The 23,596-nt window shown below is 48.2% G+C and overlaps 1 protein-coding gene across 1 annotated transcript in view; it reads right to left on the bottom strand.

The window, feature by feature from the left end:
- Positions 1 to 346: 346 nt before the first annotated feature.
- Positions 347 to 23,596, bottom strand: part of LOC124605883 (proteoglycan 4-like) — a 166,679-nt gene continuing 143,429 nt past the window's right edge. The window contains exon 2 of the mRNA XM_047137832.1: positions 347 to 750. Coding sequence (XP_046993788.1) covers positions 347 to 750 — 404 coding nt within the window. The remainder of the gene's footprint in view (positions 751 to 23,596) is intronic.

Raw genomic sequence — 23,596 nt, 5'->3', positions numbered from 1 at the left:
CCTCCTCGGACGTCCACATGTGTATTAGAATAGTATTTAATTCTGTGTGCTGTGACATAACATGAATTTTAGTCGGGCGGCTGGCACGATCGCGCTACACTCGACACAATCTGTTGGGTCGGCTATCGAGTGGTGCGACGCGCCCAACAGTGAAAGTTCGTCGGTCGGTCGGTCGGTCGGTTGGTCAAAACACCGATACGCAGCCAATTTGTCGGACGGTCGGTGGTTGAGGCGCCACGAGAGGCGCTGCTGGCGAGTCACGTGATCAGGCTGACGGCTGCGACAGACGAAAGGAAGAGCTGTGAATCATTCTTCCTGCTTTGCTGGTTGCCGAAGTTGTGAAGTGCTATCTCGAGTTGTTTGGAGGAGTTGGTGTTGTTTGAGTAGTTTTCGCTGTTGTTGGGGTGTTTGTTGTTGTTGTTGCAATTTTTGTTGCCTTTGTTGTTGTTTTCGTTGTTGACAGTGGAGGTGTTTTCGTTGTTGTCGGTGGAGGTGTTTTCGTTGTTGTCGGTGGAGGTGTTTTCGTTGTTGTCGGTGGAGGTGCTTTTGTTGTTGTCGGTGGAGGTGTTTTTGTTGTTGTCGGTGGAGGTGTTTTCGTTGTTGTCGGTGGAGGTGTTGGGGTTGCTGGTGGTGTTGGTGCTGCTGGTTGCGGTGGTATTGGTGGTGTTGGTGCTGCTGGTTGCGGTGGTATTGGTGGTGTTGGTGCTGCTCGTTGTGGTGGTATTGGTGTTGCTGCTGCTGGTGTTGGAGCTAGCAGTCACGGTAAGTGAACTCACTTATATTTCTGCACTGTTTATTTTTGAATTAGAGATTTGCTTTCTGTCATTGACTTCCAAATTCTTAACCATTTAACTCCAAAGGTCTGTGGTGAAGGCTGTGAGAAGGAAAGATTGCAAACCGAGGAAACGTGGCATAGTGTTTTCAGCATTTTCGGGAAGACAGTGAACGGATATAAATTTCGTTCTTTGTGATAAACCATCGCGAAAGCTAAATCGTATTTCCTTTTTCTGAATGTTTTATTAAACTCACGTATATTTTAGGGCAGTATTACTCATTGAGAAGTAGAAGTGGATCAAACGGGAGGCAGGGGGGGGGGGGAGGGAGGGGTATCATAGGAGGCAGTATGGGCCGGGTAGTGATGACGTGAAAGACGAAAAAATTTATCACAACGCAAACGTGGAAATAAATTTAAACTGCTCTTACTAATTTCACGTTCTTGCCAGCAATGAAGAAGGGCGAAGGAGGACTATGGTTCATTTCTGTTGCAGTGCCCTAGCGCTCTGAACAATCTTCTTTCATTCATTCACTGTTTTTTCTAGCGGAAGTATGCAACAGCGCTGGAATAGATCTGCTGGAAGGAAGGAAGGACGGAAGAAAGATAGGAAGATAACGTTTACAGTTCCGTCGACATGGACATGATTAGAGACGGAGCGCAAGTTCGGACTGTGTCAAGGATGGGGAAGGAAATTGGCCGTGCCCTTTCAAAGGAATCGTCCCGGCATTTGCCTGGAGCAATTTAGGGAAACCACGGAAAATCTAAAACTGGATGGCAGAGCGCGGGTTTGAACCGTTGTCCTCCTGACTGAGGGTCCAGCGTGTAACAACTGCGGCACCTCGCTCGTTAGAGTGTTTTCGTAAACTTCGATTACATATCGTAACTTGTTTGGACAACTGTGTGAACATTGCTTGCATAACGCAACTTGTTTGGACACGAGAGAGGAGCCGTAGTATTATACTGCTGTTAATCATCGCCCTCTTGTCCGCCCAAATAATCAGCTACACTGTCCGCCCCTGGTAGCTGAGTGGTCAGCGCGATGGCATGTCATACCCAACGGCCCGGGTTCTATTCCCGGTTGGGTCGGAGATTTTCTCCGCTCAGGGACTGGGTGTTGTCTTATCATTTCTTCCCCACCGACGCGCAAGTCGCCGAAGTGGCAACTCGAAAGACTTGCCACCAGGTGAACCGTCTACCCAACGGGCGGTCCTAGCCACACGGCATTTCCATTTACCGCCCTCTCAACTCGAATTATCCAATATAGGAAAAGGTCACCGTCTTGAGTACCTAATAAAATCTGGAGTGCCGACTTTTTATTCAGCACATAATTCATCTCAAAATCGTGTTATCCATGAATGCAAACAGATATTAGTAATTCCCCTCCCGTGGAGGGCTACATTAGACCCTCGCTATACAAACAATTTTGTTTAAAATCACGAGAGCTACATTGAATTTCGTTTTTGTAAATGTTTTATTAAAATAATAACTACCAGCATGATGTCACTTATTAATGCTAGTATTTGAAAAATATGTTGGAACTATTCAGTATTAGAAGCTTTCTGTATTTACGATAATAATAATAGTAATAATCTCCTAGAAATATTTTCGTAATTTAGATACGTTAGGAGCTTTTTATTTTCTACCCATCAAAAAAGCTCATCTTACGCCTGAGCGGATGATCACAGTCAGCTTAAGAACGTCTTTACTACAACGTAGTTGCAGCATTGTCGTCCGTGATTTGAAATATTATGTCTTAAACAGTGACTAAATAATTCGGATTTTGTTAAGCCTCTCAAGCGCAGCCAGTGCTAAACGTCAGTGAGAATTCTGTAATGCCTCTCCCTTTCACGGGCGCCTACCATTTTGCGGGGTACGCGGGGTGTAAACGGTAGCTTTCACAACGTACCACAGTGGTGTAGGGCAAGTCGAGACGAACAATTCGATATATACATCCTATGCACCAAGCACGGGAACTGCCTCATTGTCGGTAAATGTTACGTATTTCAACCTGTTCAATTTTTCAGTATGGAGCAGATATAAACACTGGGCTTCACTGCCTGTCAATTTGTTACCACAAACTCTATTTGCCTTTGAAACTTCCTGGCAGATTAAAACTGTGTGCCGGACCGAGACTCGAACTCGGGACCTTTGCCTTTCGGGGGGCAAGTGCTTTACCAACTGAGCTACCCAAGCACGACTCTATGCCCCGTCCTCACAGCTTTACTTCTGCCAGTACCTCGTCTCCTACTTTCCAAACTTTACAGAAGCTCTCCTGCGAATCTTGCAGAACTAGCACTCCTAAAAGAAAGGATATTGCCGAGACATGGCTTAGCCAAAGCCTGGGGGATGTTAACTTTCACATTCGTTGATTTCGCGAGCTATCAATCAAATTGTGACCTTCCAACGTAACATAATAAAGCTCGGGTTGTGGAACGGATCAGTCTGTTACCACACACAACCAAGATGCGTTCGTGGGGGATGGCGTGGTGGCAATACCACGCTTTAACTTCAGATTGGCCTTCGTGAAACACCTAAGCTATTAAGGTCTGCGTTTCATTCGATATTTTTCAATATTCTCTCCCTCTTTTCGCTGAAACAAAACCAAAAACAGAATAAAACATTTTTGTAGCATATATAATGCTGTTTAATTTTTTAATTATATGCATTTCTGCTAGTCGTCTGTTCTCGAGTTGTTGCAGAAAGGCGTAAAAAAGAAATGATCTCCAACTACACTTCCTCACACACGCCCCTCCACCCTCCCTCCTGTCAGAATGTTTAGTACGTTGCTCATGGCACTCCCTTCTGCCACTGTATAAAAAGCTGAGATTACATGAATTATTTCTATATTCTACCGGTTTCATCGGCTATATCATCATCATCCATCATCATCACATCATATCATCATCATCATCATCATCTTACAGACTTCATTGAACCACTCCCATCAAATTTAGAAAGGTTTATAGAATTTGTTGGTGTTCTGCAACGCAATTGTTCAGTAATAATTCAGTAAGGTGATTAATAACACAGTAGTTGTTCAAGGAGTGTTATAATTTGTTACACAAAGGGTGTTTTACTCTCCTGTCCGGTCAATACTTCTCTATTCTTTCGCATATTTTTTTATTCTTATGGGATCAAACTTGTTGTTGTTCTCCTGATCGTCTGCAGTCTGGTTTGCCTGTCTCCCAGTATTTTTTTTTAATTGCATAATTGTATCTTCCTTAATTTCTATTTAAAATTACTCTTACGATTCCACAACTTTTCTATTACTTTTGTACTAATTCTTTTCTCTGGTGTTCTCGTGAGATGTCCAGACGATGATATGCAATTGTTCCTGATTGTGCTCGTTATTGGTTCTATTTTTTGTATGTGGTTTCATTTGAAGCTATTCTTCAGTTACTCTATTTTACCATTTTCCGTTCTCATTTAGGTTGACTGTTACGGTTTCATCTAAATACTCACATTTTTGCCTAAAAGTTACGTATTGGACCCCTTCCATTTTTTCAATGCGGCACAGATGTAGACATTAGTCTTCGCTACATGTCAATTTGTTACCACAAACATGTTTTCTACTCTCTCATTACTTGGCTTTGCCATCTCAACCAGATCGCCACCTTAGAACGTAACCTTGACTAAGGACTGTGCTACAAATCCTTGTCACCATGGCTACGATTTCAACAGGAGGGGAGGTATCCAATAAGTAACTTTAACCCAGTTTTGATTCCCTGTTGTTATATTGTAATACTATTTGCAGGTCAGATAAGTCAGTCTAATCTTGTGATTCTTCAGTTTCTCCCGGCATTTACCCACATAAGGGCTTAGTAATCCTGCCAGGTATTTGGCCAGCAAATATGTAGGTGCACTAAAGTTGCTGCCAAGGGGGACCGCTACGCCCAGTTGTCAGCAACATTAGGGCACCTACATATTTGCTGGCCAAATTAATCCCTTATGTGGGTAAATGCCCTCATCACGTTCGTAATTCTGTGATTTCGTAAAATGTCTCGACAGCTTCAAGATGAAAGACTCAGATATCCTGGTGAGTTTCGACGTTGTTTCATTATGCACTAGGGTTCCTCTTCGAGAGTCAGTTTAGCTCATTGCACAGAAATTTGACGAGAAGACAACCGACCTTTTCAAGCATGTTCCGACCTCCACGTATTTTCTCTTTGATGGAGAATACTATGGACAACCAAGAGGAGTCGCAACTGGGAGCCACTCCCACTTGTGATCGCGAATTGCTATATGGAGTACTTCCAGGAGGAAGCTTTGGCGTCATCCAAATGGAAACGTACTTGTTTTCTGCGTTATGTGTATGACACGTTCGTGATTTGGCCCCATGAAAGGGACAAGCTCCCAGACTTCCTTATACACCTGAACTCTGTACATCCGAACATGAAATTCACTATCAAGACCGAAGTAGAATGAAGATTACCAATTGTGGATGTCATGGTCAAAAGAAGAGCGGATGGCACCCTGTACCAAGGGGTATACAGGAAGAAAACGCACACTGACCTGTATTTGCATGTGGATACCTGCCACCACCCAGCGCAGAGGAATAGAGTGTTAAAAACACTGGTGCACAGGGCGCGCACCATGTCTGACGCAGCCCTCCAGGGGTCTCAGTCCTTTTGTAGGTACACGTGTGGTGTGCACGGGGCCCCGAGCTGTTGCAGTTTCCTTTCCTTTCCTTTGAAGGCTGCAGTACCATCCCTGTTTCTCTCCCTCCCTCTCCCTCCCTATCCTTGCTCGTTTGTCCCTGCCCCCTCTTTTCCCTCTCAGTGGTCTTCGTTATGTTGACTTGGCTATCCTACTAGATTTGTTCTGGTCTGTGCTATTGTTCAGTTTGCTGTTTCCATGTCCTTTCCGGCGTTTTTGGTCCCCTTGAGGATTGATCTCCATTTACAAAATTTTCCGTTCATTGTGAGCCATTTGGGGATGAACTGCCTACCTAGCTTCCATGGTGCAGGTTCCTCTCCCCCCTCCCCTTTCCCATTGCACCCTGGCCCCCCTCCTGCTAGGTCACCAGCACAGTAGCCGGTCCGTGTGGTGGGGCTGTTAAGTACCCACTTGGCTGAGGCCCCTGAAACCACAGGTATCACACTACTACTACCTGATCTGTTAACGCCTCGTGTATGCCCAGGAGTCAATGCTCATCGTTTTGGGGCACCAGAACTCCCGGTAATGGCTGCCGTGCCAGACAGCTTTTGCTGTGGCTGGGTGGCTCCTGTGGAGTGAGCCCCTAATTGGAGTGGGTGGTACTAGGGTGGACACCTTGTGCGTGGAGCGACAAAAGCTTCACTATGCTGACCATTCTGTGGTCATCTCTAAGAGTGGTAGCAGACGTGACACTTCTCCTGATCCCTAGGCCTTCCCCTCCGTGACCACCCCTTGGGAGGAGGGTCAAGCTCGCTGGTTTGGGTTGAATCCTTTCCCTCAGTACCTGGTTTGTACCAGGACGGATGGCGGTAGTATTGCCACGACCAAGCCTTTGTTTTTCGTGCAGACAATTGGAGATAAGTATGGCGAAGTTGAATCGATGAGTAAAGTGCAGTCCAGTGCTTTGCTCATCAACACATCTTCAGCTGCCCAATCTGACGCCCTGCATGCTTGTGACCGTCTCGGTGATGTCCCAGTCTCCATCACACCCCACCAATCTTTGAACTCAGTACAGAACATTATTTTCCACTGAGATCTTCTTCTGCAAACTGACGAGGAACTCTGTGCCAACCTCGAGAGGCGAGGGGTTCCCTCCAAACGAATGCATTGCTAAGGGCACCTTTATCCTGGCCTTCGAGGGGGATTTCCTCCCAGAGGTGGTCAAGGTAATGGTGTATTGATGTCACATAAAACCTTACATTCCACTACAGATGTTTTAAATGCTTAAAGTTTGAAAACATGTCTTCCCGCTGCACCACTGATCCTCTCTGTGGTGACTGTGGGTGCCCCCTTCATGAGGGGAGTGGCTGTGGTCCCCCACCAATGTGTGTAAATTGTAATGAACAGAATGCTTGGTGTTTGTGAAAGAAAGAAAGAAGGATTCAAAAGTACAAAACTTTACATGGGTTCACCTACACTGAGGCTCATCAAAAATATGACTGGCTCCACCTCTTGTCTATGACCTCGACTTTTGCTTCAATTGCGTCCATTCCCCCTCATACCCCCTCCTCATCCCAGCCCCACCCCATTCGCCAAATGCCTTCATCCTCCTCGGCCCCCCCACTCCCCCTGCCCCCTCCCTCTCAGTACCCATACCCACCCCTTTGGGCGCAGCTCCCCCTCCCCCATTGGAGAAGTGGTCCCTTCCTTTGGCAGCTGCCGGTACTGGAGCTCCCTCCCGGGACTTCTCTTCCCGGCACCCCTGTGAAAGGTGATCTGCTGCTCCACATCAGCAGCGCGATCCTCAGCCGGTGGGCGCCAAGATTGGCTGGTGTAGTTCTGTGCCTGCCCTTGCTGAAGTCTACCCTTCTCTTCCTTCCCAAGAGAAAAGGAGAAAGGCAGGAACAAAGGCAAGGTCCCTCTGGTACCCCCCCCCCCCCCCTGAGGTGCAGCCTTCCACTCCTACAGTCAATGAACCAACTCTAACCCCACCTATATGGATATTACCCCATCCTTATTGGTGATGGATAGCGACTCGGTGGCGTGACCGACTCTGGTCCTTTCGCTTCCACTTTGGACTCTCGCTTGAGAATCCTCCAGCAGAATTGTAATGGATATTTGCGTCACCATCCAGAATTGCAGCCCCTTCTTTCTTTCTACTCTGCCACTTGTATTGCGCTCCAGCAGACCCATTTTGTCAATTCTTACTCACCCACCCTTTGTGGGTTCCATGCTTTCTGTCGGAACTGAATTGGCCCCTTGCAGGCTTCTGGTGGTGTGTTCACCTTGGTCCGCAAGGACATTGTTAGTAAATGGGTTCCCCTCCATACCACTCTGGAAGCAATTTCTGTCAGGGTCCATCTGGCCACTCCAATCACAATCTGTAATCTCTACCTCCCACCTGACAGGCTGCCCACATCCAGTGCCCTCACCACCCTTTTTCAATAAATCCCTTCTCCCTTGTTGTTATTAGGGGACTTTAATGACCACAACCCTCTTTGGGGTAGTCATACGACTACTGCCCTGGGCAGGACAGTTGAAGCTGTTCTGTTTACTAAACATAGGCGCTCCCACACACTTTAGTGTGGCACATGGCACTTTCTCAACCATTGGCCTCTCCATCTGCAGTCCCAGCCTTCTTCCCTCCAATCAGTGGGGCGTCCATGATGACTTATGTGACAGCGACCATTACCCGATTGTTTTGACGTTCCTTCAGTGTCTCTCGCTCTGTCACCCTCCCAAGTGGACCATATCTAAGGCTGATTGGGTGCCTTCTCCTCTGCTCCCATGCCCCCCCCCCCCCCATATTGCCACACGACAGTGTTGATGAATCTACTCAGACTTTGACTGCCTCCATCCTTTCAGCAGCTGTTTCAGCAATCCCTTCTTCAGGTTTCTCCCCCCCCCCCCCGCCGGAAGCTGGACCCTCGGTGGACTGTGGACTCCTGAAATTGCTGCAGCCATAAAAGACCACCACCGTGCTCTTCAACAGTTAAAGCAGCACCCTTCTACTGCTCTTCTTCCGGTCTTTAAACAACTCTGCACCCGGGCCCGCTACCTAATCAAATTTCAGAAACGGATTTTCTGGGAATGATGCTGCCATAGGACCCCAGACCCCCTCTTCACAAGTCTGGGCGAAACTGGCGAATTCTTTGCCACTGTCCTCCCATTGGAGTTGCAGGAATTTCTGTGCATGATGTTGCCCTTACCAATCCGGACTTCGTGGCAGGAAATTTCGCTCTAAACTTTGCTCAAGCTTCGGCATTGGTTCAGTATCCGCCCACATTCCTTCTCCTGAAAGAGCGTTCAGAACGACTGCCTTAGTCTTTTGTTTCATGCTGGTCAGAACAATATAATGCCCCATTCAGCGAATGGGGATTTGCCAGCGCCCTCGACCTTTGTCCTGACATGACTCCTGGACCGGATGCTCCAACACTTATCGGTAGTTGGCCACTATCATATACTGACCCTCTTCAACCGTCTGTGGAGTGTGGGGGTATTTCCTACCCAGTGGCAGGAAAGCATTGTTGTTCTGGTGTTGAAGCCAGGGAAGCCGCCTCTTCAGTTGGATAGCTACCGTCCAATTAGCCTTAATAACACCCTCTGCAAGTTCCTTGAATGCATGGTGAGTTGGCGGCTTGAATCCCGTGACCTTTTGTCATCGACTTAAAGTGGTTTTTGCTGTGGCCGCTCTATGGTTGACAACTTGGTCCACCTGAAGTCTGCTCTCTGGTCAGCTTTTGTCCATCAGCAATCTTTGATCTGCATAAATTCTGGCACCACCTGACGCCACCACATACTCACCACCTTTCACGAATGGGGCCCTCGTGGCGCTTTGCACGTTTTCATCCATAACTTGCTTGTTTGTCACTCTTTTCAGGTCAAAGTTGGCTCCTACTACAGCTTTACCCATGGGCAAGAAAATGGAGTTCCATAGGGTTCTGTGCTGAGTGTCCCTCTCTTTCTCATAGCCATTAATGGCCTGGTGATAGCTGTTGGTCCCCCTTTTCGTATGCTGACGATATTTGTATCTACGTTGCCTCCTCTATAATGGGCGCTGCAGTAGGCCATCTGTCGGGCACACTCATATGCTCTCTCCCATGGCTTTCAGTTTTTGGTGGCCAAGACTTGCAATGCATTTCTGCCGTCGCCGTACAGTCCATCCCCATCCGGAACTGCTCCTCGATGGCCAGGCCCTCGAGGTGGTCGACACCCATCGCTTCTTGGGTCTGGTCTTCAATGCCCAGTTGACATGGCTCCCTCATGTTAGCCAGCTGAAGAGGATGTGCCATTCCCATCTCACTTTGTTCGGAGTCTATGCAATACCACCTGGGGTGCAGAACGCTGTGTTCTCCTGCGATTGCATCAAGCATTGGTCCAGTCTCGTTCACACTATGGAAGTCCTGTCAACGGTTCTGCGTCGCCTTCAACACTGTAGATACTAAACCCCATCCACCACTATGGGGTCTGACTTGCGACTGGTGTCTTCCGGACTAGCCCCGTACTTAGCCTTCTTGCAGAGATGGGGATTCCACCACTGCACCAGCAACAGCTGATATATTATATGCTCTGCATTTGTTGCAACCCAAAGCACCCTAGCTATGGGCTTCTTTATCCAGACACGGAGATCACCCTGCCACAGCAGTGGCCACGATGTGGGCTTACCGTAGCTGTCCGCATTCAGTCGCTCTTTTCTGAGCTCCAGCAATTGCCTTTACCACCTCTCTTCACTGCTCACGCATGTACCACTCCGTGGTGCGTCTCTCGTCCGTAACTCTATCTTGATCTCTCAATCGATTCAAAGGATTCTGAGTCTCCGATGGCTATTCGCCACCAGTTCTCCTGTCTCCTCAGTTCTTTCCAGGGTTCAGAAGTGATATATACTGATGGCTCCATGGTTGATGGCTGCACTGGTTTTGTTTACAGCCATGCGTGATACACGGAACTTCGTTCCTTACCAGATAGCTGTAGTGGTTTTACTGCAGAATTGGTTGCCATCTTGCGTGCACTGGACCATATCCGCTCCTACTCAGGACTATCCTTCACTATCTATAGTGACTCAATGAGCAGTTTGCACGCTATCAGCCAGTGCTTCCCTCGCCACCCATTGGTCATCGCTATCCAGGACTCCCTTTCTCTCCTCGCTCAATGTGGATGCTCGGTGGTTTTCATTAGGACCCCAGACCATGTTGGGATCCAGACAGTGAACTTGCCAATCGACTGGCTGAATTAGCTACTACCAGGCCATCTCTTGCTATTGGTATTCCGGAAATAGACCTTTGCTCAGCATTACGTCGTCAGGTTTTGGGCCTTTGGGATGCAGAATGGATCACTCTTTCTTCGCCAAACAAGCTCAGGGCAATTAAGCATTCTACAACTCTGTGGCGGTCCTCCTCCTGGGCGTCTCATAAGAAGTCTGTTGTCCTTGCTGGCTCTGCATCAGCCATACTTGGCTGACTCACGGTTATCTCCTCCGTCGTGAGGACCCCCCTCACTGTCGTTGTGGTTGACTGTGGCTTACATCTTATTGGACTGCCCCAACTTAGCCACTCTGCGACGGACTTTTAGCCTTCCAGACACGATAGCCCTGGTGTTGCTGACCATGCCTCAGCGGCGGATATTGTTTACATTTTATTCGTGACAAGGGGGTTTTTATCACTTTATTTAAGGGAGGGACCTTCTACCTTATCGGTGAATGGAGGGGATGACAGGCCCTCTTGCTCCCACTTTCGTCCCGAGTGGATTGGCTTCAACTGGGCTTGGTGGTTCACCCCAGCCCTCTGCCTTCCCACTCCTTTCGTTACGGGTTCTGTTATGTATTGAGCGTTTCTCTTGTCTCCTGTGCTTCTTCCTTCCCGCCCCTGTAATTAGTCACTTTCTTTCCCTCACATCTTCTTCCACCCTTTTCCTTCCGTCCCTTAGTTCTCATTTTATGGGCATTGTAGTTGCCTCTCCTAACGTGGTATTTTATCGGTTTTAGTGAATCTAAGGTCGGAGGGATCGATTACCTCATAGTTTGGTCCATTCTACAACCAACCAACCAATCTCTGACGCAGAGTGTCTTCCCCAAGAGCTGGCACACCTCAAAACTGTGTTCGGAAAAACGGGTACTCGGAATGGCAGATCAGAAGCACTCTCCGCCTCACCTCTACAGTACAGCGTGTGGAGACGAAAGAAGTCATGGAGAAAGACATAGCCACTGCCTATATACCGTATACTGGCACACTATCGGGGAAAGTAGGACGAATATTGAGGAAACACAGAGTAGGTACTGTCTTTTGCCCACCAAATAAAACACAAGCATTATTGGGAAGTGTCAAAGGCGATCTCGGTTTGCAGAAGGCTGGCATATATTAGATTCCATGTCAATGTGGGAAAACTTAAATTGGACAGACAGTGCGCACCATTCAAGATCGTTGCCGAGAACATCAGAGGCACACTTGACTTGGGTACCCCAACAAGTCAGCGGTCGCAGAGCACTGTCTGTGCGAAAATCACGAAATGGGATACCAACATACCTGGGGCCTGGCACAGACATCCAAATACTGGGACAGTGTCGTTAGAGAGGCTATCGAAATTCTTACCAGGGATGGAGTCATCAAACGAGATTGCGGCTACAACCTCAGGGCGTGGGAACCAGCATTGAGTCTAATTAAAAAGACGCTTAGCAAAGGCAACATACGGATGACTAGGGCGGACGAGACAATTACACCGTAGCCACTACAGATGCCGTCGCCAGAATCTCACCGACAGCCAACCCGTGGGTGCGGACCGTGAGGAGAACGCCTCACGAGGGGTGGGGATTTAAGATGATGGACACTACGGACCATCAACACACCTGTGATCTGTTAGAGCAGCCTAATATTGTTTTTCAAATGGTGTTCTAAGGCCAATTTTCTGTGTTTCTTGTAGCCATTTAACCTGTATGGTTTCTTGCATATTGTTGGCTAGGTGAGCTAGAGCATTATAAAATCCCAAGCAGTGTAAACTTACTTACTTTGTTGCACATCCATTTCTTATTTTCTTTTATCTTTGTACCATTCACCCATAACATACCCCCCTGCAGGTCTGGGGCTTAGAATAGGCCCGGGGTATTCCTTCGTTTTGTATGAGGCAACTAAAAGGAGTTCCACACGTTTTGACCTTTATGATGGGCCCCTGCAGGGTTTGACCTCCACTCTTCAAAATTTTCCAGAGGATCTAGCCAATTGGGGAAGGGCGCCTTACAAGGTGCATTGTGTCCATAGTGCACGGAGATCTTTTTCTTGTCATCGCATTGCAGTCCTGCTTATTCTCCATCTCTTGGGCAAGGACACCTTCCTGGGTGCGTTTTCCACCATGCACTATCAGTGTCGATTTCTGTGTCGATGATGGCCATGGACTTCTTTGCACCTGATACCCAGCACTGTAGCCAGTCCATTGTGGTGGGACCGCCAAGTACTGTGTTGGTTGTAGTCCCTGACCACACACAGAGATCGCTCTGCTGATGGCTTGGCCGTTAACTCTCCATGTGTGCCAAGGGGCATCAGGACTCCCAGCAATGGCCATCCTGCCAGGTGGCCTTCCACCATGGACTTCTTTGCACCTGATATCCAGCACGGTAGCCAGTCCATTGTGGTGTGGCCGGCGTGTACCCTTCTGGTTGTAGCCCCCTGACCACACCGTCGGCGAGCTTTACAGCGGCAATGCCGCACCCATCCCTGGAACACCTCATAGCCTTTAAAATGGCGCCATGCTAGTGTACGCTACCTTATCAAACAATGGAAGGAGGAGTGTTGGGAGAGATACATCTCCAGCATTGGGGGCCACACGTCACCTGCCGAAGTCTGGGCAAAGATCAAACGTCTTTTTGGGTACCAGGCCCCAATAGCTGTACCCGATGATACCATAAATGGCGAGTTATTACCGACGCATATGCGATTGCTGAGCACTTTGCTCGATCTCTGCGCAGGAGAATTAATCCCCAGCCTTCCGCATACTCAGATGGAGGCTGGAAGGGAACCTCTTCTCATTCACTACACGCTGCAGTGAATCCTATAACGTCTCATTTACAGAGTGGGAGCTCCTCAGTGTCCTTGCATGTTGCCCTGACACAGCTTCTGCGCATGATCGCATCCACAGCCAGATGATTAATCATGTCTCATCTGACTGCAAGCGACATCTTCTCATCATCTTCAATCAGATCTGATATTATGGCGTCTTTACATAGCCATGGCGGGAGAGCACCATCTATCTGGTGCTCAAAACCAGTAAACACCCTCTTGATGTGGATGACTATCGGCCCATCAGCCTCACCAACGTTCTTTGTAAGCTGCTGGAATATATGGTATTTCCACAGTTGGGTTGTGCCTTTGAGTCACATAGCTTGCTGGTTCCATGTTAGGGTGGCTTCCGCAAGGGTCGTTCTACCACTGGTAATCTTTTATCCATAGTGCCTGTTATCTGAACAGCCTTTTCAGACAGCAACACCTGATTACTGTCTTTTTTGACTTACGTAAAGCATACGACACGACTTGGCGACATCATATACTTGCCACATTGTATGAGTGGGGTCTCCAGAGACCACTCCCGATTTTTGTCCGAAACTTCCTGTCGCTCCGTACTTTCCATGTCCGAGTCGGTGCCTCTCATAGTTCCCCCCCCCCCCCCCTCCCCTATCCAGGAGAATGGGGTTCCGCAGGGCTCCGTATTGAGTGTGTCTCTTTTTAGTGGCTATTAACGGTCTAGCAGCAGCTGTAGTGCCGTCTGTCTCACCCTCTCTGTATGGGGCGACTTCTGCATTTCGTACTGCTGCTGTAGTACTGTTGTTGCTGAGCGGCGCCTCCAGGGAGCCATTCACAAAGCCTACTCATGGGCTCTAGCCCACGTTTTCCAGTTTTCAGCTGCAAAGTCGTGTCTCACGCACTTCTGTCGGCGTTGTACCGTTCATCTGGAACCCGCACTTTACATTAATGACGATCCACTCACTGTAGCGGAGACATCAATTCCTAGGACTGGTTTTTGACCCTCGATTGACGTGTCTCCTTCATCTTCGTCAGCTTAAGCAGAAGTGCTGGCAGCACCTCAACGCCCTCCGTTGCCTGGGCAACATCAATTGGAGTGCAGATCACTCTGCGCTGCTGCAGCACTACAGAGCCCTTGTCTAATCCAGAATTGACTATGCGAGTGTGGTTTATGGTTCAGCAGCGCCTCCTGTATTACATTTCCTCGACCCTGTGCACTACTGTGGGGTTCGATTAGCGACAGCAGCTTTTAGGACGAGTCCGGTGACGAGCATACTAGTGGAGGCTGGTGTCCCTCCACTCCAGGTCAGACGTGCGCAACTGCTCGTCAGATACGCAGCACACTTTTATAGTTCGCCTGAGCACCCAAATTACTGTCTCCTTTTTCCGCCCGCAGTAGTCCATTTCCCGCATCGGAGATAACGATTGCGGTTCACGTGTGGTCCCTTCTCACTGAACTGGAGTCCTTACCTTTAACACCTCTACTTGCGATCCGTTCTTGTATATCTCGGCCGAAACTTCGTCTGGACATTTTGCATGGCCCTGGGGACTCCGTTAACCCCGCCAGGGTTCCACAACTCTTTTGTGGATACGTGCTTTGCGAGCACGGCGCCAAGCTAGTGTGGCCCCCTCTCCTTTGCGGGCTGCATACCTTCCTTTCCCATATCCTTCCCCAACCCCCATATTCCCCCCCCCCCTCCTCATCTCCAACTCTTCCCTTCCCTTTCTCCCCCTATGGGAGTATGTTTAGTGCCTAGGTCTGGAGACGGATGCTTGAAACTGTAAAACAGTCTCTCTTCTTCGCTTTCTCTGCAGGCAAGTCTCTGTTCTTGTTGCAACCCTTGTTCATTCAAGTTCGAGCAGCCCTTAGCGGCTCACCATCTTATTTACAACTATTTGTGACGTCGCCTTTCCGGCTTAGATTTTTTTAAATGTGTCTTGTAAGTACTGCATCTCTTTCCAGTCAGTACAAACTTTAATTTTATTAATGTATTATATACGTGATGTTTTAAAACAGTTTAATTCTGAAGACCACGTTCGTAGTTGGGTCGAAACCTGGTCAATTTAGACTTAATATTTGTGACCGAGGGCTTATTTGTTCTAATATAATATCTCTGTCCTTCCTTTGTCCTTCTCTTTCCCTTAGATCTTCTCTTTCCCTCTTCTCCACTGCAGCGTTTGAGATCTCTCTTCTTTCGTTTCCTTTTTTTTGTCCCTCCCTTTCTCTTTTTTCCTCCCTGTGCGTGTCTGAAGGCCGACCCATGCATTCCCACGCATAGCCGGTGACGGGATAACACGTAATTACCCGCCTCGGGTAGACAGGTAGGACTTGTACGCACCCCCTGGTAACGGCCAGGCCCAGGGAGGGGTGATTACCCGAGCTGGTACCTTCCGAAAGTGCCGATTGGTCCCTCCGTCCATTTCTCGGCAGTTGTGACCTGCCTAAGGCGGGAGTGCCCTCAGAGAGGGTCCCCACAAGGAAGGAGCGCGCCATCGGACACGCCGGTAATTATGGGGGATACATCCGCAATGGTTTCCTCTTCATCTACTATGTCTGCTCACAAGCGAAAGTTAAATGAGTCTCAGCCACGAACAATTCTTCCATCAGTGCCATTGTTCCTTGTTGTTTCTCGGTCGGACGAAGGTCAAGACTTCTCCACAGTCAACCCTTTCATTGTCGACGCAATTGCAGGTCCTGTAGAGTCTTGTTCCCGATTTCGAAATGGCACCTTGTTGTTAGCAGTTTTTGTGCCTGGAGGGCACTGAATCTTTCTGTGTACTTCACTGCTACACACCTTCCCTGTCTGGGTGGAAGCGCACCACACTTTAAATTCATCACGTGGGGTGGTTTATACACGCTCCCTCGACGGATTGTCCGACGAGGAAATTCGAAACTACCTGTCTGACCAGGGCGTAACGGCTGTTCATTGAGTCATTTGAAACCGAGTTCAACTTCCATCGAACATAAAAGTGGGCTATGAGATAATTTCCGTTCGCCCTTACATCCCAACCACACGCTTTGCTATCGGTGTCAGTGGTTTAGTCATACCAGCCAGTCATGTTCCAGCCCGCCCAAATGCGTTACCTGTGGCAAGGATGCCCATGAGGGTGCTTGTCCACCTCCATCCTCTCGTTGCATCAACTGTATGGGTGATCACGCTGCTTCCTCTAGAGATTGTCATATTTTCTAAGACAAACGGCTCATTCAGGAAATCAGAGTGAAGGAAAAGGTGTCGACCTTTGCTGCTCCAAAGTTATTCGCCAGTCGAAAGCCCCCTCTGCCTCACACAGGTAAATACAGCACTGTCCTTGCCTCTCCTTGGCCTACAGAGCAGGCAGCCACACAGACTTGTGATCCCACCTTTAGTGCCACGGTCGCCCATTCAACCTCCCCACTGTCACCTGCTTACCCTACAGCTCACCCTTCGTTGGGTTCAGCTAAATCACGAGCCCCAAAATCAGACACCAGGACTTACAAAAAAGAGGCTACTCGTGAAGATTTTTTAAGTACCCCAAATTCACAACCATCGGTTCCTCCTCCATCTAAACATCCTGTTTCTAAGAAGGCTAATAAGAAACCCAGTTCCTCTCCTTCTCCGCCACGGCGTGTCCCAGCTATAGCACCACCTGGCGGTAGCCTCCCTCGGCCGTCTTCTGTATCGCCGAGGCGCACTGCTGGCGGCCGATCAATCGGCCGATCGCTGGTGGCAGGAGCTGCTCCCGAACAACCTATGGATCAGGATCTTCTGCCTTTGGCAGAATGCTGTTCGACGCTGTCGGCCGCCGGCTCTGAGCAGTCCTTGGTCACATTCTTCCATTTTCTGTCCACCCTATCTCCATTATCCATTGGATTATCCGCGCCATTCGAGCCAATCGGGATGAATTGTCGATCCTCTTACGATCGTACTCGCCGGTCGTCTTTTGTCTTCAGGAAACAAAGCTGCGTCCTCACGATCGCTTTGTTTTCCCTCATTTTCAGTCAGTCAGATTTGATCTCCCCTCTGTTGATGGCACTCCAGCACATGGAGGACTCATGACTCTTCTCCATGATACTGTCCACTATTACCCAATTCCCTTAAACAGTTCCTTCCAAGCTGTTGCTGTCCGTCTTTCCCTTTCTGGATAAAACTTCTCTCTTTGTACTGTATACATTCCATCATCCAGGGGACTTATGACCACAGCAGTTGAGTCCCATAGTGCTCAGAGCCAGCCATTCCATCATCCACACCAACGGCAAGAGCTGATCTCCTTCATCTTCTTGGTCAGTTTCCGCCGCCGTATTTGCTGGTTGGGGACTTCAATCCCCACCACCTGCTGCGGGGATATCCGCGTCCTTCTCTGGGCCGCTCACTATTAATAGACATCTTCCACCAAGCGGATCTTGTTTGCCTCAACACTGGGGACCTTAAATTTTTGTCTGCCTCCACGACAAATTTATATTTGGACCTTTCGGTCGGTACTGTTCCGCTAACGCTTTGAATGGTTCGCTCTTGCTGATACACACTCGAGCGACCACTTTCCCTGTGTCCTTAGATTGCAGCCACAACTGCCATCTATGCGCCCGAGACGCTGGAAGTTTGCCCAAGCCGTTTGGACACTTTTTTCATCTCTAGCGACATTCGATGACCATCACTTTCCCAGCGTCGACGATGAGGTCACTCGTATTACAGACGTTATTCTTACAGCTGCGGAACGTTCAATACCACGCACCTCCGAATTGCCCCGGCGCCCCCCAGTTCCTTGGTGGAACGAAAGGTGCCGTGACGCAATACGTGAGCGGCGACTTGCTCTTCGCGTTTTCAGACACCATCCTACTTTGGCCAACTGTATCCGCTATAAGCAGTTCCGTGCGCGATGCCGTCGCGTCATCCGCGATAGCAAGAAGGCAAGCTGGGGCTTCTTTACTAGCTCATTTAACACCTTCACTCCCTCCTCGGAAGTTTGGCGTCGGATTCGACCGTTATCTGGCGCGCCTAGTTTTTCCCCGGTCTCCTGGCTGATTGTTGCGCGTGATAAATTAGTGGACCCCATCGCAATTTCTAACTCATTGGGTCAACACTTTGCTGAGATTTCGAGCTCTTCAAATTACCCGCCAGCGTCTCTCCCGAAGAAACGTGCAGCGGAAGTGCGACCTCTTGCTTTCTCCTCTCAAAATCGCGAAAGCTACAATACTGTTTTCTCCATGCGGGAACTCCAACATGCACTCTCTTCTTCTCGCTCCTCCGCCCCAGGACCGGATGGTATCCACATCTAAATGTTGCTGCATTTATCATACCATAGTCTGCGTTACCCCCTTCGCCTTTATAATCGAATTTGGACCGACAGTAATTTTCCCAGACGATGGCGGGAACTATCGTCGTTCCTGTTCTGAAACCTGGAAAGGACAAACATCTCCCCTCTAGCTATCGCCCCATTTCTCTCCCATTATGGATTGTCTCCTTCCTGATGTCTCGGGCTCCCTCTTTGTGGACGATTTTGCGATCTACTACAGCTCTCAACGGACCAGCCTCCTTGAACGACGTCTTCAAGGATGTCTCGATCGCCTCCATTCTTGGAGCATCGAAACCGGCTTCCGCTTTTCTCCCAGTAAGACTGTTTGTGTTAATTTTTGGAGTCGTTCGGAGTCTCTTCCGCCTTCCTTACATCTAGGCCATGTCAACCTCCCGTTCGCAGACGTCGCTAAATTCTTGGGTCTTATGTTTGACAGAAAGCAGTGCTGGTCCTTCCACGTTTCCTATCTTTCGGCTCGCTGTCTGCGATCCCTCAACACCCTCCGTGTTCTGAATGGTACCTCCTGGGGAGCGGACCGAGTGGTCCTCCGCCTCTATCGCGCTTTAGTGCGCTCGAAATTGGACTATGGAAGCCTAGTTTACTCCTCTGCTCGGCCGTCTATTCTTCGGCGTCTAGACTCTATCCACCACCGTGGATTACGTTTACTGTCTGGAGCTTTTTACACAAACCCTGTGGAAAGCCTTTATGCTGAGACTGCTGAACTTCCGTTGTCCAGTCGGCGAGCTGTCCTTCTGAGTCGTTATGCTAGCCATCTGTCTTTCATGCTTGCAAATCCGGCCCATGACGTTTTTTTTGACACCTCCTTGGATTTAGAGTATGCTGGGCGCCCCTCCTCCCTACTACCACCGGGAGTCCGCTTCCGTCAACTGCTACATTCTCTTTCCTTCCACTTTCCTAAGACTTTCTTGACCACTTGGGGTACAGCGCCGCCTTGGCTCCAGCCTCGGACCTACCTGCTCCGTAACCTTTGTCATTTTCCCAAGGATGGTACCCCTTCTCTTGTTTGTCGTCGCGCATTTTCTGCTCTATGTGCACAAATGAAGGATCCTACATTTATTTACACTGATGGCTCAAAAACATCGTTTGGTGTTGGGAGTGCCTATATTGTTGGCGACACCCCAAATCGATTTCGGCTTCCCGACAGTGTTAGGTTTATACTGCGGAGCTTTACGCTGTTCTCCAGGCTGTCCAATACATCCGTCGCCATCAGCGGATACAGTATGTTTTCTGTTCAGATTCTCTCAGCTCTCTCCTCAATCTCCAAGCTCCCTACCCTGTCCACCTTATGGTCCATCGGATTCAGGACTGCCTCCACTTGCTCCACTTGTGGGGCGTCTCTGTGGCGTTCCTCTGGATCCCAGGACATGTTGGTATCTGTGGAAATGAGGCGGCCGATATAGCGGCCAAGGCTACAGTCTCTCTTCTCCGGCCAGCTATTCGCATGATTCCCTTCGCCCATCTACGGAGTGGTTTATGTCGTCGTGTTGCTCTTTTATGGCACGAACATTGGTCGACATTTCCCGATAATAAATTGCGGGGCGTGAAAGCTCTTCCCTGTGCTTGGACCTCTTCCTCCCGAACTCGTCGTCGGGAGGAGGTAATTTTAACTAGACTCCGGATAGGGCACTGTCTTTTTAGCCATCGACATCTTTTAAGCGGCGATCCTCCCCCACTCTGTCCCCACTGCTCTCAACTGTGGACGGTGAGACACCTTTTACTTGAGTGCTCCTATTTTACTCCGTTACGCGCCCATCTACAGCTGTCGAATGACATATCTTTCATTTTAGCAGATGACACGCACTCAGCCGATCGCGTTCTCGAGTTTATTAGTGTCAGTGAGATAACGTCAGTAATTTGCAGCTCTTTTTTGGGACAAACAACCCCCCTTCTATAGTGGTTTTTTAAGCTTTCCTTCTGTTTTTGGTTTCCTCACTTTTTGAGTTTTGCTCCCATTGCTGCTGGTTTCCAGTTTCGTTTTTTAGTTTTTCCTAAGTCACAGACTGGGTGGTAATGACCGTAGCAGTTTTGCGCTCTAAAACCATAACATAAAAAAAAATAAAAAATAAAAAAGTCAATAACTGTAAACAGTTCGATGCTGATACATGTTCTAATCAACACTGACCCCACTAAACCCCTGGGGCGGTGGAATGGAAGACATCATCCAGAGAGTACGATCCCAGGCATAAACTCTGGTACTTCACTAAAATGTCCATGAGCGGGTGTAAATCGGTGTTCATGCATGATCCTGTATATTCTCCTTAATCGGGGATGACTAACTCCTCCCAAACACTTGTTCTCTTACTCCACGTTCGTTGTGACAGTGCCCGTTGGTTCACTGGAGTGTGTGGGTAAGTCGGGCAGTGTGGTTTCATCAAGTATCTCCATAGAATGGAAGAACTTGTGTGGAAAAACCCCCTTCTTCGTCAAAAGCTGAAATTTCGCATCGTTGGGATATGTGGCTGTGGTGATAGGACTGTCTTCCTGACGTACTGTCTCGGGAAGTTTCTGAAGTGAAGCAAATCCCGGAATAGGAGCGATATTTTTGACGTGATTCTCTTGGAAAGTGAAATTTGCATGTCAGGTTGAAGGGTGATACGTCAGTGTCACTACCGATACCGCTGAAAACACCCTAGTGTTGAACTAAACAGTGGGCATCACACCCACCCAATTTACAAAAAAATAGGCGCTATGACAGTTGGTACTTAAAGTTGAATGCGTCGGTAATTCTGCAGTGGATCCTCCCCGTCAGACGACAAATGTCTGCTTGTACGTTCCATTTCTATATCCAAAGGCAGCCCACAAATAGGACAATCAGCTGCCTGCTCATAAAAGGCATTATTACCCTGTGAGTTGGTCGTTGGAATGCTGTCATGATAAATCCCATCAATTTCCACTGCACGTTTTTTTGAGCTCCGCAAGCAATCACCTCGCAGGATCACCCAAAAATGATAGTAATTCGTTACAAGGTAAGTCCTACGAGCTTACAAGACGATACACAGTTACGTATGGCAAATGTCTGTGTGGCAGACGGTGGGTCGTCTTCACAACGCCCGAAGAGAGGTAGGAGGCGCTGCAAGTCCATGAACGCGTGGAAGGGACGTAGCCCCCAGTGGTGGGCGCACTTAACCTTCAAGAGCTTTTTGTCGTCGGTAGACAATTCCACAAGTACTGGTACCTGACTCGAGCATACAAGGAGGTTTTCCAGATTCTCTCTTGTGGTAAAAGACTTGACACATCTGTGACAAATGACGTGTACCATAGTTTTTTGATGTTTTGATAGAGTAGGTGCGAAATGGCTTTGATCCACCCATTTTGTTGCTTCTCATTCTTGGAGAATAGCAACAGTTTAAGTGTTTGGGTTACTGACTGACTGATTTTGAGAATGGTCCAGCTACTTTAACAGCTGCTGCTTTGTTGTGCACAGCGTGCTTAGGGTCATCTTCCAGCAGAGTATCAACGTGCAACAAATAATCAGGGTTCTGCCCCTCGAATGTTGGAATGTCCTGGAATTTTACGAGGCGTGAAATGGCTCAGAAATTATAATGCCCATGGTTATTAGATGTATTTTATGTACTCTGAAGAACTGCATTTGTTAGGTAATTGCTATTGCTAGCCAAAATCTACCGTGGAAAGCGATATTCATCCCTGTTACCCAAATCCTGGACATTGGGATATTACAGCAAGCATGGCTTTTGGCTGACTTGCTTGGTCGTCTGTAATAGAGCTATGCTGCTGCTGTGTGCAGAGTGATTTTGAATCTGTCAGATACTGTGTAAGTCAATGACAATGGTAACAAGAGTCCTAGGCGTTGTTATATGGACAGACAAGCTGGCATCATCAGCTCATACCACACTGGTGGTGGTGGTGGTGGTGGTGGTGGTGGTGGTGGTGGTGGTGGCAGTGGTGAGTGTGTCATCAACAAACGGGGCTGGGATGATGAACACATCATCCTGACAGGTCAAGGAGTAGGTGATGTTGCAGGCTCCTCTTGGAGTCCAACACATCCATGAAAGAAGTAGAAGAAAAAGAAGGCAACTACAAGTAATCTACACAAACACGGGGAAATCATTTTTAAATGCATACTTGTAGGATGACAGGAGTCAAATCAACGTCGCTTATTTACCCCTGTTTAATAATGGTTTACACTGTAGCGTTTCATTTCTGGTGATTCTGTCGGCGAGTTCCATACTGCAGCCAGCAAGTCTTGGAATGGAATGACCTCTCACACCAAAACGACTTGTATTTATAACAGACACCCATATTGCTTTGTTTATTTACATCAACGGGAGGTCAGTATTCACATTCCTCATCAAACGGGTTGAAGCAGGACGGTGCTGCCTCGAGTTTTTTCAGAGGCCTCCAATGTCTCTCACTACTATTGATGGTGTCTTTAAGTGTAGGATTAGATTTCAGTGCAGGTACGTGCCTTACCCATCACATGGATGACGTTTCCACTTAGGCCACGACTTGTGCCTACAGTGCACTATCAACGAATCCAGCGCAGCTGTCAAAGAAAACTATACATATTTTAGCGATGCACCTCTTGATGCATTTACTAGAATGTAATCCATCAATGTAAACATCAGGCATAGTCAGACCAATATGCACTGCTTTTGTAATATTATTAATAGCGGTAGGGGAAGGTAGTGAGATTAAATTTTGAAATCGCCAGCAAGGGCTCATGAATTCCTTGCAGGCTGTCCAAATGTTGGAAAGCTGATATGCACAAAAACCAGCTTCAGGCCAGATAAAATTATCACGTGATACATGAATGTGGTTACAGAAAGCAGTTACCAGCCCGACTTTCTCTTTAAAATAGTTGACAACCTCAGTGTTTATACCAATACCACTCTGCGAGGAATGTTTATAGATTGTTCTGCAGAATTTTTAGCACAAGTTTATGTAACCAATTTCCACATTGTATAAACAA

Source organism: Schistocerca americana, chromosome 3 (assembly GCF_021461395.2).
Source record: "Schistocerca americana isolate TAMUIC-IGC-003095 chromosome 3, iqSchAmer2.1, whole genome shotgun sequence".
Lineage (NCBI taxonomy): Eukaryota > Metazoa > Arthropoda > Insecta > Orthoptera > Acrididae > Schistocerca > Schistocerca americana.
This window is presented reverse-complemented; position numbering and strand designations above follow the sequence as displayed.